The sequence below is a fragment of the Neovison vison genome, chromosome 3, assembly GCF_020171115.1.
Source record: "Neovison vison isolate M4711 chromosome 3, ASM_NN_V1, whole genome shotgun sequence".
Classification (NCBI taxonomy): domain Eukaryota; kingdom Metazoa; phylum Chordata; class Mammalia; order Carnivora; family Mustelidae; genus Neogale; species Neogale vison.
The window spans coordinates 65,984,026-65,998,242 of record NC_058093.1 but is presented as its reverse complement, the minus strand read 5'-3'; the positions used below and the strand labels follow the sequence as shown (position 1 = coordinate 65,998,242).

The window sequence follows — 14,217 nt, the reverse complement described above, 5'->3', positions numbered from 1 at the left end:
GACTCACACTTCACAAATTAATGGTTTATGTATTTTCAAAAATGAGTTTGGGTCACTCTTCAGCCTCGAGTTGCTAATTGTTAATCTAGGCACATGAGCTGCTGAATGCTCAGCTGAAATGATCACGCTCAAAAAGGCAGCACCGGGGGGCGCCTGGGTGGCTCAGTGGGTTAAGCCGCTGCCTTCGGCTCAGGTCATGATCTCGGGGTCCTGGGATCGAGTCCCGCATCGGGCTCTCTGCTCGGCAGGGAGCCTGCTTCCCTCTCTCTCTCTCTCTGCCTGCCTCTCCATCTACTTGTGATTTCTCTCTGTCAAATAAATAAATAAAATCTTTTAAAAAAAAAAAAAAAAAAGGCAGCACCGGTGTTAACAGAGCTGGTCTTTTGTGCATCTTTAAAGTGGAAATTCATTTCCCAGAAGAGAAAAATTGTGGATTATTTTAAGATAGAAGTTTTAAACCAGTGGTGTTAAATGTTATAGATACTGAAAAAAAAAAAAAATCTGTGCTTTCCCCTTGTGAGAATGTTTTAAAATCTATCCATTGAAGGGGAGAGTTGATTAATTTGGGGGGGTAATTTATCTAGAGAAAAGTCAGCAAGAGAAATGATTTCCCCTGACTCCAATTACTTTTTCTTCCTAAAAGGATGCTCTTTGGGAAAATTTAGATAAATGACTCATTTTTTTCTATGTCCCATCCTTTGTATTGCTGTGGCCTTAGAATGCTCACTGACAGCTCTGTGTCAGAGAGGATGAGGACACTAGGGCGGCACTCTGGCTTGTACTTATGTACTTAACAGTTTTTTGGTTCTTTTTGGCAGAGGTGACCCTATGGTTATAACATTGTTCCTAGGTTTATTTGAGGCCTGGTACAAAAGGATGAAAACCAAGAAATAGGAATTTAAAAAATTTGAGTAGGTTTCGCCTTCTCCCCTTGTTTCCATTTCCCTTATTGCTATTGCCCTTTCTTTCTTTCTTTCTTTCTTTTTTTTCTTTAATGGAGGAAGACAATTGGAGCATGTGGTCAAATTTGAGAGTGGATAAAAGGGGCAGTAAGCTTACTCTTCCCAAAGAATTGGATGTTAGAGGAATCACTGCTTCGCATCAAAATAGACAAACCACAACATTTCAGTGGCTTAAAGTAGCAGAGGTTGAATTTTTTTTCTTAAGATTGATTTATTTGAGAGAGACCATGAGGCAGAGAGGGGCAGAGGGACAGAGGGACAGGGAAACCCCAGCCGACTCTGCACTCAGCATAGAGCCCACGGCAGGGCTAGATCCCACAACTTCGAGATCATGACCTGAGCTGAAACCAAGACTTGGATGCCCAACCGTCTGCACCAGCCAGCCAGGAGCAGAGGTTGATGTAAAGTTTGATGAAGATCAAGCAGTTCTCTGTCCTGTAAGTATGCCACCTGCGACACGTAGTCTTCAAAGTTGCCAAGCAGGAGAAGACAGAAATGAAGGAGGCATGCAGATTTGTATTTTCCTGGGCGTGGAAGTGATAGATCTTGCTTGTGCTTGTGATCCTTTGGTTGGAACTGGTCACAAGGTTCCAATCTCACTGCAGGGAAGTGCATGGGTTTTTAATGAATACCAGTGGTTTTGTCACAATTTGCCCTTGTGTCACTAAGAATCCATTTATACTTTTCTTCCCATGCATAGAACACCGTGAACCTGTCCCCAAGGGACATGACTCATAGTCCCATTCAGTAACTGAAATCCAGGAGTCCTGGGTGATAGGCTGCTGTCAGTTGCAGACAAGGTTCCTCTTGGTTTGAAGAAACATAAACTAATACACGTTTTATTTATGCCACTCTGCCCCTAAGAGATAGTGGTGGATCAGGGGACTCATAATAGAAATAGATCCCATTGGGCAAGAAAGAATGAGAGACTCATCGCATTCACCAGCCTCTAGCAGTTCTAGAGGGCCAGTGGGCACGGCTGTTCCTTTGAGACATAGCTTTCGAGTCTGCTTTATATCTTTGTTTTTCTCACGCACCTTTGTCTCAACTGATCATCGGTTACATTCAGCCCATCTAGAAAAATAGATGGGCCGTTATTTCATCCAACTCAGAGGTTTTTACTGGTTATCTGTGTCTCAAAGCCTTCTAAACTTCAGAATCTCACTGTTCAGAATCTAAATGGAGTCAGCTTTTCCCACACATTAAATTGCTGGGCTTTCTTTCATTTCTGCTTATAAATCAGCCGGCTCTTCCTGAACTTTTCTCTGATTGATACTCCCCTGCCAGACTCAGGTAATGGCAAGCAATGCACACTACTGGCATCCCGTTTTCTCATCTCTTTGCCTAGATCGGCAGGCTCAACAAGCAGGTGATCTGTTTTCCAATTTTTCCAGAGTGACACTTTAACCAGAGTCTTTGCCTTTGCATCATATGGGTCTCCATTTTTCCTATCTCCAACATCTCTTTCCTCATTGCTTGCCTCCTGACCATGAAGACAGTGTCCCATAATTTAGCTTTTTATTATGAAAGTACCTTATATTTTTACTATTCAGGGTATCTCATACCACTTCTGCACCCAACAAATTTGCAACTCTCAGGGGTGATACCTTATGAAGACTCACTTCTCACCAAGTAAAGGCCAGTGCAGGTTGCCCAGCCCCTCCAACTTGCAGCTGGGCCACCTGAAACCCATAGCTTCCAAGGTTGCCAAAGCAGGAGACACAGGAGCTTTAACTGCTTCAGTCCAGAAGTGAGACACATCACTTCCTACTCGTCACATGGTCCCAACACAACTGCAAGGGAGACTGGGAAATGTAGGGAAGCACAGGCTTACCTGTGAGCAGTATCTGTCACACAGGGAAGCATCTTGTTCCACAGAAGAGAAAGTTTTGACTTTGACTTGAACTTTTCTTAAATTACAGGTTTAGCTTCGACCTCTAGACCTTGTACAGAAAACGAATTTAAGTGTAGCAATGGACATTGCATTTCACAGTATCTTGTATGCGATGATGTTGATGATTGTGGTGACCATTTTGATGAAACGGGTTGCAGTAAGTAAATATTGATTATTGTATTTCATTGTAATAACTCGGGTTTACCTAACGAGAGTGTGCAATAACGTAATGAACATGAAAACCACATATTTCTCTTTATTTTGTGCTCTGAATTGCAATCAAGCCTGTAGCTATCTGTTACTGAGTACGTACTCTATACCAGACATTGTGCTAAATACTTTACAAGGATTATCTCATTTTATCCTTGTAGCAACCCCATGAGCTGAGTATGTTCACCAAATTTTTTAAAAAGATTTATTTATTTATATGAGAGGGACAGAGAGTGGGGGTGGAGAGGAGTAAAGGGAGAGGAAGAGAGAAACCCAAGCAGACTCTGTGCTAGGTGCAGAGCCGGACATGGGGCTCCATCTTACAACCCTGAGATCATGACCTGAGCTAAAACCAAGATTCAGATGCTTAACCAGCTGTGCTAGCCAGGTGCTCCTCAAGTATTTTTTTTAATGAGGAAACTGGCTTGCATGTATGAAAAACCTGCATGTCTTTTTGCCATCAAGAGGCTGAGGATTTAAACTCTGATCTGCCTAACTCCAGAGCATCTCCTCCCAGTTAACTAGGTGCCTCCCAGCACCTTAAAGCTATGTATTTTGTTTACTAGTCTGCATATTTCTTTCACCTTAAGCCAAATGCAGTATCCTTCGGCACTAAGGGGAAAAGCTTAACCCCATAAAGATGGGGTTGTCAGGAGGAACATTTATTTTTATTTTTAAAGTAGAGGGACTACTTTGTGTAGGAAAAAGATAAGGAACACAATCAAGGAGTGGTTCTAGTTCAGTATTGTGATGGAAATGTTGGAATGGCATGTTAATAATTCACACCTTTTTAGTCCTTTAGAGCTCTTATGAAATCCTTGCACATACATTATCTAATTTGTCACACAAACAAACCCCACTGGGTTGCTACTATTATGTCTTATGTGTATAAATAATCTCAGAGAGCTTAAGAAGTTGCTTGAGGTCATACAGTGTGGCAGAGGCAGAATTTGAATAGTCTTGTGACTCCAGATGCCGAGAGCTGGCCTCTAGTTTCCTTGGCCACTACCTGTGCCCCTTTGGGCATCAACTGACCTCTCCTGGCCTCAGTTGCTTCATAGGAAAAACAAAAAAAGTTCTTCAGACTCTCGGAGCCCATGACTTAGTCATCTTAGCTCCACATATTTTTTAACTTCTTGGGCTTTAATGTTTTTTTTCCTGAGGCTTCCCAGTGATTTCCTGGCAACTTTTCTCCTGTGGGAGTTACAAAGGAGGGTAACTAATTGTTCATTAATGCATTGATTTGCCCTTTATTTTACGCACTTGCCTAGTGGGCTTTCAAAAATTTTTTTTTTAGATTTTATTTATTTATTTATCAGAGAGAGAGAGAGAGGGAGAGAGAGCAAGCACAGGCAGACAGAATGGCAGGCAGAGGCAGAGGGAGAAGCAGGCTCCCTGCTGAGCAAGGAGCCTGATGGTGGGACTCCATCCAAGGATGCTGGGATCATGACCTGATCCGAAGGCAGCTGCTTAACCAACTGAGCCACCCAGGCGTCCCAGGGCTTGTGATTTTTGACATAGCAATGTGACTTGATAAAATATTTTAAAATGCATGATCATGACAGGATTTGCAAAACTGGGTGTTAGATTTGAGTTCTGGTGTTGAGACGGATAAGTAAGCTGTTCCAAGAGTTTGGAGTATTTTCTAGTTGGGCTTGGATCAAACCTTAGTTCCTCTTTTAGTTAGCCATTTAAAAAGCTTAACAATTGACTACAGTCCTTTTAATTCAAATAACATTCGATTAAAACGAGGACTTATTTAAAGAAATAAGTAGCATAGGTATTAATTTAAGGTACAGAAATAGCATTTGTTTTTAGGTATTAAGTGAATATGTGATAGTGTATCAGTCTTACTGCTGTGGGTCGATAATTTGAGACATAGAATTCTTATTTAATAATACTAGTTCTTGGGGCAACTGGGTGGCTTAGTGGGTTAAGCCTCTGCCTTTTGCTCAGGTCATGATCTCAGGGTCCTGGGATCAAGTCCTTCATTGGGCTCTCTGCTTGGCAGGGAGCCTGCTTCCCCCATTCTCTCTGCCTGCCTCTCTGCCTACTTGTGATCTCTCTGTATGTCAAATAAATAAATAAAATCCTTTTAAAAAATAAAATAAGATACCATTTCTTGGGTGCTACTAATCCCCTTGCCTTCCTTTCCCCTTTCTCTTCTCCTACTATTTAAACAGGATCTCTGATGTTCGGTGCATATGTTTGCTTTTTAAAAAGTATTTTAAAACCAGGAAAGGAAAGATACTAATATTTTTAGAGTGTCATATGTTTGGGTTTGGATATGACCTGTTGTTTGTGGATTAAGATGGTGATGGTTATTTAAAAAAAAAAAAGATGGTGATGGTTATTGAAATAAGTCATAAGTTCTCATATTTGAGGAGGAATCTTACAGTGTACATGGTTTCTGCTCTTGTTTGAAGGACTCTTGTTTCATAAGAGTATAACTCACTCAGGGGGGCACTTGGTCCAGAAATACTTATTTCCTGGGATCTTTAGTCATGTTGTAGATTTTAGAGCTGGAAGAAGATTATAGAGTCTAATATTACACATGAGACCCAAAGAGGTTGTGTCGACTGTCTAAAAGCTATCCAAGAATATAAAACAGGCCATATTTATTAACATTATTGAGGAGACATCACTACTAACTTTACAGAAATTTAAAAGATTATAAGGGAATAGTATGAGAAACTTCACGTCAATAAATTAGACAAATGACCAAATTCTTAGAAAGCCAGAAAACAGTGAAGCTGACTCTGGAAGAAATAAAAAAATCTAGATAGATTTATTTAGCAAAGTGTAGTTCTTAAGAGCTAAACTGAGGTTTTCATGTATATAGCTTTGAAGTTTGAGCTCCAAGGGCAGCATTTCATTGAATGCTCTTGTGCTTTATTTTGTGATTATTTTTCTTTTTTTGAAACTCAGTGTTTTTAGTCTATTCAAACCATATATACTTAAATAGTCATCATATCCTTAAAGGATCCTCAGGAGACAAACAGATATAAGTCTGTTTTGCTTGGGAAGAAATGAGCAGGAGATACTACAATCTCATTGGCTAAAATATTCAGAAGCCTGTGACCTAGAGATATTTTATTTGAAATGCAGATGAAGCTTAAATCCTTTATGGGGATAATCACCACACTTCCCCGCCTTGGCCTCCATTATCACTCATTAGGAGTTCATCTTTGTCTGCTTCCTTGTAAGATCTAGGTTTGAGGGTAGATGGAGACTCAGGATAGAAGAAGCAAACTTACAATAATAACAAAAATGAAAGCCAGATGGCTTTGACAGATATTGGCAGGGCAGTGATGAGCAGTGAAGTGTGAGGATGGAATCTGAAATGTTAAAAGTCTGCCCTGGAGTGTCTGGACCCCAGAATAGCACAGATATCAAGAGTCATTCATATAAGCCCTGTAAAAATGAACCATTGTTGAATTTTTTCTTTGTATTATGAAAGCTGTGAAATCCGGAAAATATATTGATGATCAAAAGTTAAAATCACTGGACTCCCATAACTAAAAGTGAACTAATCTTAAGTTTGGTGTACTTCATTGTCTTTTTTTGCACATATATGTGCAAAAATCATTTCTTAATATTAAAAAATTTAAAGATATATTCTATATTTATTATTACTATCTTTCCCTCCATTTTTGTTAAGATATTTTCCATGTCAGAGTATCATTTCAAATCATAACTCATTGATTGTAAGATGCATGTTTATTTTCACATTTAAATATCTCTGAAACAAGAATAGTTATTCAATTGATAACATGCCAGAGTGTAAGTCCCAGAGTTTTTCCATTTTAGCATTATATAAAATAGGGCATCAATGGTGTCTTACTTGGGTTTGATAAAACACAGTAAATGGTAATTGTTCAAGTTGTTTTCAGAATTTTATCAACAATTTATAATCCTTAAACATAAATCATAGTACACCTTTTTTATTCCTTTTTGAGGGAAAATGCATTAATGTGGAATAGCTGTATAATAAAGTGAGTATTTTTAAAGTCCTTGATTCATACACGTTGTTGCGAAATTTCTTCCATGTGTGCCACTTTATGGTTCTTACAGCAGTTGGATGACTGATAACTATATGCATGTTACTGTGCCCTGGCCAACACTTGATATGTGTAACCTCAGTTGGTCATCTTATAACAGTATAATTTCCTCCTGTTTGTTATATTGCTTTAAACTGTACCATTGTTCTTTATTACACACATAACATATTACATCTATCTTAATCCCTATTTCATACATACGTGTATATACACATATATGTATACATATGTGTATGTATATACACACATATAGATACACATACATGTATGTATGTATACATATATAAGAACCATCTGCTACATACATACATACATACATACGTGTGTGTGTGTGTGTATGTGTGTATGTATGGAGCAGATGGTTACAGTTGTAAAGAGCCCCAGACTTCATAGTTCTGCACTGTGGAATTGGATGCTCTGGGAAGCCTGGCAGTGCTGAGTATAGTGGGAAGATTGCCTCAAGCATCTAACACTATATACAATTATATAAGTAGCATTTGCCCCATTACCAGATATCTGAATATACAGAAGCCTTCAGTCTTCTACGAAGACTTACGGAAAGGGATTATCTTGAGATGTCTTACAGTAGACTGTAGGTAGATTTATACCTTTTATTTCTAATGCTAAGATTGTTTTTCCAGACACAGGAAAAGAAAGATCATGTGCAGAGAATCTATGTGAACAAAACTGTACACAGTTAAGTGAAGGAGGCTTTATCTGCTCCTGTAGACCTGGGTTCGAAGCCAGTATGTTGGACAGAAACTCCTGTGACGGTAAGTATATTTACTCCAATTCCTATTAGGAGATGCTCATATGTCAGGTTATCTACTCATTCCCTTTTATTAAACCACTGTTTAATTCCCTTAATGGGGCTAAACTCTTAGTTCTAGTTCATTAAAATACTTAAGTGCACAAGTAATTATACTGTTAGAGGGTGATGATCAGTTCTGAATGAGAGTGTAAGCTGTAATTCAAGATGTATATAACCTGTGATGACAAATGTTAAGATTTTGCATCTTAATTTCTTGGGTCATGAAAAAAAACAAAAAGCCAGTTACCTTTGTTCCATGCTCTCTTGCCAGTCCCTAGCAGATGGCTAGGCAGTAATGTCTGTGGAATTGATAAGACTCACAAAGTGTTAAGAAGCAATGCCTGCTTATTTTATCAGTGTGGGAGATCAGATTTTTAAAAAATAAAGTTTTACTTTCTTCATCAAAGTCCAAAGTCCAATAGCACATATATATTACACACCTACTTAGGCCAGACATAAGTGAGATCTAAGGTATGAAGTTGGAAGGGAGCTTATCAAGATGGTAAGGAATGAGTAGGATTTCATTATTTGAATTTGCTCTTTTTTTTTTTTTTTAAAGATTTTATTTATTTATTTGACAGAGATCACAAGTAGACGGAGAGGCAGGCAGAGAGAGAGAGAGAGGGAAGCAGGCTCCCTGCTGAGCAGAGAGCCCGATGCGGGACTCGATCCCAGGACCCTGAGATCATGACCTGAGCCGAAGGCAGCGGCTTAACCCACTGAGCCACCCAGGCGCCCTGAATTTGCTCTTTCTAACTCATGACGTGTCATGCTCAGATGACTGAGAGAGTTCTTTCGGAAGCTGAAGCTTAAGAACTCAGTGAAAAAAACCGAATGAACAAGTCCCCCTCCTGAAGCTAGTTAGGCCAAGGGAAGTGGTGTACCAAACAACACCAACATCCAGCAGCTTTCCAAAAGTGAATGTTTTGCTTTGTATTGCAGAGTGTCACTCTGTTGTAGTTGAACCCTGTCTTCATTGCTTATTAGCTTGGGACTTTTGGTTTAGGCATAGTCCATATTGCAGAGTCATTTTGGAGAATTAAATGAGGCACAAACATGAAAAGCATGTGAAACAATGTCTGAAGCTTAGGGAGTGCTCCACAAATGATCGCATCATTGCCTGTTTTCATCTGCAGCCTTCTCCGGCTTCATTGCTTATGACTTTGGATTTAAATAGAGGCAGGGCCTCGAAGGAATGGTAAGGAGCAGATGTTGCATATTTGCTTTTGTTTTATCTGCAGACATCAATGAATGTGAGCAATTCGGGGTTTGTCCCCAGAACTGCCAGAATACCAAAGGAAGTTATGAGTGTTCCTGTGCTGAAGGCTTCAGGTCTGTGAGTGACCAGTATGGAAAACGATGCGCAGCTGATGGTATGATGGGTTCATGTTGGGATTAATCAGTTGACTTTCAGAGAACTAAATGCTGATGAGTTCAGTAGACCAGAAAGTGAACTTCAGACTCCAAAAGGTCTTATTTTTAATTCACCAGCTACTTGTCTTCAGTGCCCATCCAGGTTCTTCTCTCTCCTCTCCTGCCAGATTAAAACAATAACTGCAATACTGCAACAGATATGCAGGAATTGAAATAGGAGTCAGTATTGTTTATTATTCTGGGCTTAGGCTCTTGTCCGCCTTGATAAAACTTCAAAAAGGGAACAAGATGTCGCCTTCCAGGATATTCAGACAACAAAAGCTTGCCTAGAGGGGGGTGGTCAACAGAAGGAAATTAATGAAGCCCTCCAGCTCCCACTGCAAGATCAAGGTTTGAGGCCTGTGATTCGGGATGGATCACAAAAAACAGTCACATTCAGTCAGGGCAAATCAAGAACATTCTGTTGATAAATCTTTTTTATTGTTCATGGGCTGCTGATCACAGATGGAGGGAGTCTGGCTCATTTATAACTTCAATCACTAGTTCCTGCATTTTAGGTTAATTCTGGTATCTGAGAGTCAGGCCTGATAGAAGGTAGTAGTAAGTACTAGATAGAAATGACAAAAGAGGAAGACTACGTGGCAGAAGTATTATATAGTCCAAATTTCCAGAGGTCTGATCTAAATCAGGATATCCCTGTCAAGGGGTATAGGTCTTTATGAGTCTTAGAGATTTGAAGTTTGTGCTAGAGTTTAAAGAACATGATACGGAAGATAAGGAAATAACATTTTATTTGCAAATTAAGGGTAAAATGGCTGTCCAAGTTCTTCATACAAATTGGGTTTTAAAGCATACATCTGACAAGCATTCTTAAATTGTTTTACCCCCCCTACCCCCAAACATTTTGACAGTGAATGAAAACTAGGGTAAAGGCATTTGAGCAATTGGTCTGGTAATTAGGCAGCAAATTAAAAACTAGTTAACTAACTCCTTTTAACTAAGGAGATGTCTGAAATAAATGCTCATGGTCATACAAAACACAACGCCAAGAAAGAAGAAATATATAAAGTGAACTTTCAAAAGTTACTTAAATGAGATTCGATTGACCTTATGCAAGTAAATTAAATTTTAAAATTATAGACCATGCACCTCAGGATGAGTCACCATTGAAATCGCTACTTTGTGTGAGAATAAGTACAAGCTGTTTTTGTCATTAGCTGAGAGATAAATTGAGTCATGGAGCCGATTACCTGCTAAAAGAATCAAAATCTGTCAGTAAAGAATAAGAAATGAGGACATTCTGGTAAACTTCTGGTATCACTGTACATAACTGTGTTTCTTCCATCAGATTGTCTGCAACCTTGTCTGTTTTATTGTCAGTGAATAAGGGCAAAAAATCAGGGGAAAAGAGGACACTATCTGGGGGTCTCAGTCCTGTCTTGTTCTAAACCATTACCTACAGAGGACAAAGAAGAAAGAAGTGATAACATCCCTAACAGAAATACTAGCTTTCCACCTGGAAATGGAGACAAGAATGTCCAGTCACAGATTTTGCACCCCAGTTGGTAGTCGTTAGTTCCGTTGATTAGCAGAGGTAGTCAGATTCCTATAAAAACTTGTGTTTTTTTAAAGGTGGGAGGATACTTACTATTTTATATCTGCTTCATTTTAAAGAAGAGTTCAGATAGAATTCAAAGAAATACAACCGCCCTTGTCTTTTTTTACAGGTAACCCTCCTTTGTTGCTACTGCCTGAAAAGGTACGAATTCGCAAATACAATCTCTCATCTGAGAGGTTCTCAGATTATCTTGAAGGCGAGGAACGTATTCAGGCTCTTGATTATGATTGGGACCCCGAAGGCATAGGTCTCAGTGAGTATGAACTTTGGCAGCTGCCGTTGATATTAATTGAATTATAAGGTTTTAAACTTTGGGGCATCTGATTTTTAGTGAGTGAATTTTGTTGCATGAGTGGAGGATAGAGCTCCTCCTATCCAGTGTGCTCAGGACGCCTTAATTTGGCCATGTGTCCTGGCGAAACGTTCTCAAGTTTTAACCGAACCTTCTCCCATCTCTGGGGACTACCCTTTTAGGACCACCTCATATCCCTTTGTTTAATATTTCTTCATCTCTGCTCATGAAGGGATTGTTCTCCCCTATCCCTGTACCCTTCAAAATTTCTACTCAAACTTCAAAGACTCGGGTTCAAATGTCCCCTCCTCTGATACCTTCTATAACTCTTCCTGGGCACAGTTCCATAATTGCTCACTGGGTGAGCCTGTAGGGTTTTATACATGCTTTCACTAAAGCACCTGTTAACATTGAGTTATAGGCATCCACATAATTTTCTCCCTGTGCCTTAACCATCGGCTCTTTGGAGATAGGATTGAATCTTAACTTGACTCTGCAGGGCTACCATCTGACCCAACTTCTGACCCAGCATCTGACCCAACATTGTATGTGCTGGTTGCTTGAGGTCTTTAGTTCAATGAATGAAAATATGAAAAATGTTTATTGTTGAGTCTCTCATGGCTCTCTGGTGTGTGTGGGAGATGGTAATGGGGCAGGAATCAGAAAACTCATCCTCGATGCCTCTTTCCCTCACGTACCGAGCTTTATAACTAAATAATTGCAACGATTATAACAATTCTCTGGTTCTCCTTTCCTTAACTGTAAAATAAGAACAGTAATCTTGTCTGCCTGCCTCCCTGGAGAGTTCTTTGAAGATCAAATGAGATGACAGGTGTGAAAATGTTTTGCAAACTATCAGTAACTATGCTATGTAAGATTTATTATGGCTGTGTTTTCACACTCATTTACACGATGCAGTAAACTTTTCAAGAATGGCAAACACCTAGGAAAGTGTATCTTTTCTTAAAAAGTCTGCCTTAAAAGTTGCAGTCTTCCTATGCATTTTAAGATGCCTGCTGTCCACTTTCCTTTGGTGTATACACAAAATAGGACTTCTCATCTACATAGCTCCTTTACTGCAAGTTATTGACTAGCCTACCCCTGGTTTATCTATACATTTCATTTGGGAAACTAGAACTTGAGAGTAAATACAGACTCCTGGCTGAAATGTATTTTAGTAAGTTGCCTTTGAAATAGAGACACCCAAGTCCGTATCAGTAAGCTATCAGTTGAAGTATTTGTAGCTAGTAGCTCAAGTATGATGTCCTGAGGTTTGATCAGATCAGTATAATTGAATTATTTGTCTTATAGGAACAATGAGGAAGTAGAGATGTCAGTAAATGAACAATAGTTGACCTGCTTAGACCCCCGTTTCCTCCCTTATCTGATGTCCTTAACATGAAACTCAACTGTGTGTCTTACCTTGCAGGTGTCGTGTATTATACTGTGCTAGGGCATGGCTCTGATGCTGGAGCTATCAAACGTGCCTACATCCCCAACTTTGAATCTGGTGCTAATAATCCTGTGTCGAAAGTTAACCTGAACCTGAAATCCATAATGCAGCCAGATGGGTTAGCAGTGGACTGGGTTGGAAGGTAAGTTCAGTGGCATTCCCCTCTTGTCTCTTCTGTTATCCTGGCCAGACCCCCTACAGCTTGTCATGGCAGTGAGTTAAGCTGGTCCAGATAAGGGTAGCGTAGCCCTCAGCGCTGGTGCAACTGTGTGATGCCTGGGCTTGCCGTATCTAGCTCCCTCAGCCACCTCTGCTTATCCCAAGGTGTCAAATAAACATTATCATTTCCTGTATTCTGTGGATGCCGTGAAAAGGTTTGGGAGAGCACCAAGGTCAAGATCTCATATTATATCCAGGAGAGCGTTCTTGCCAACAGAGTTTTGGATTCCCAAATCAGAACTCTCAGTATGGCAGCACTAGCCATTTTGTGAGGAAGTGGAACAGCCTCCAGTCCTACCAGCAAGGCAGTTGAGATGAAACAATTTTCTCTATAGTAATTATTTTGAGGGGCAGCAATCCACATCTTGTGTTTTCAGCAGGGCTGTTTTGTCTGAACAGATTGGAAATTTGACTTTCCTGTTGAATGTTTGGTTTTGAGTTCATAGTGGTGTCAGCTTTGTGTTCTGCTCTTTCAGATTTTCTAGAACCCCAGGGACCAGAGCCAGACATTCTGTGTGATCCCTAAATATGAACCTTAAGTAGGATACAGGAGATGTAAACTGATGTGGAAAAGTTCATAAGCTCCTCCTTCAAGAAAGAGCCTTGCATCAGGAGTGACATTTATGGGAAAGGGATTACATTAGGATCTGAGCTCGAACATTTATTGAATTCCCCATGTCCTTGAAAATCAAGGAATAATGAAAATATGTTTGAGAGGAAAGGCTCAGGGGCATGTTGCCCTCTGGGATAATGGAGAGTCGTTTACAGCATAAATTAATTTTCACCTTTTAACAAACTTGTCTGGTGCTTCTGGAAGACTTGAGCATCTCTGAAGAAGTTAATTAGGTCCCTGCTGTGCCCACAGGCTATCAGGGCACTCATTTCAGCGTTTTCTGTCAGAAATCAAGGCCTTGGAGAGTCAGTAACTTGAAACTCTAGACTTCAGCACTTCCTTCTGAAAATCAACCAGGCAATTCATGTTTGAAGTTTCACTTCTTTCTTAGCCTTCATGAGTGAGTGCGTGAAGAAACTGATGGAAATCTTTCTGCTTGTACGGGACTGAGACCTGCAGGATAGTGGAACAGGGCAGGATGGCCTTTCTGAGTTTGTTATTTTGGAAAGGCTCTTTCCATTCATTCTTGGAGCTGATGCCGGACTGCTGCTGATGCCAGTGGCGCTCTTCATTAAGCAGAAGCAGGGTCCCAGGGCAGTTGGAATTGGCCAGCTCACCAGTGCCTTATGACTTTCACCTGGCAGCGCATGTCACATAGCACAATGTCAGATGTGAGTCCATCATCATCACTGATGCTGGCAGACTAGGCA

The 14,217-nt window shown here is 40.1% G+C and overlaps 1 protein-coding gene across 1 annotated transcript in view; it reads left to right on the top strand.

Annotated features, from left to right (window-relative positions):
* LRP2 (LDL receptor related protein 2) overlaps positions 1-14,217 on the top strand; it is a 207,030-nt gene that overhangs the window by 174,449 nt on the left and 18,364 nt on the right. Inside the window, exons 63-67 of the mRNA XM_044242279.1 lie at positions 2,885-3,013; positions 7,769-7,900; positions 9,180-9,311; positions 11,040-11,183; positions 12,652-12,817. Coding sequence (XP_044098214.1) covers positions 2,885-3,013; positions 7,769-7,900; positions 9,180-9,311; positions 11,040-11,183; positions 12,652-12,817 — 703 coding nt within the window. The remainder of the gene's footprint in view (positions 1-2,884; positions 3,014-7,768; positions 7,901-9,179; positions 9,312-11,039; positions 11,184-12,651; positions 12,818-14,217) is intronic.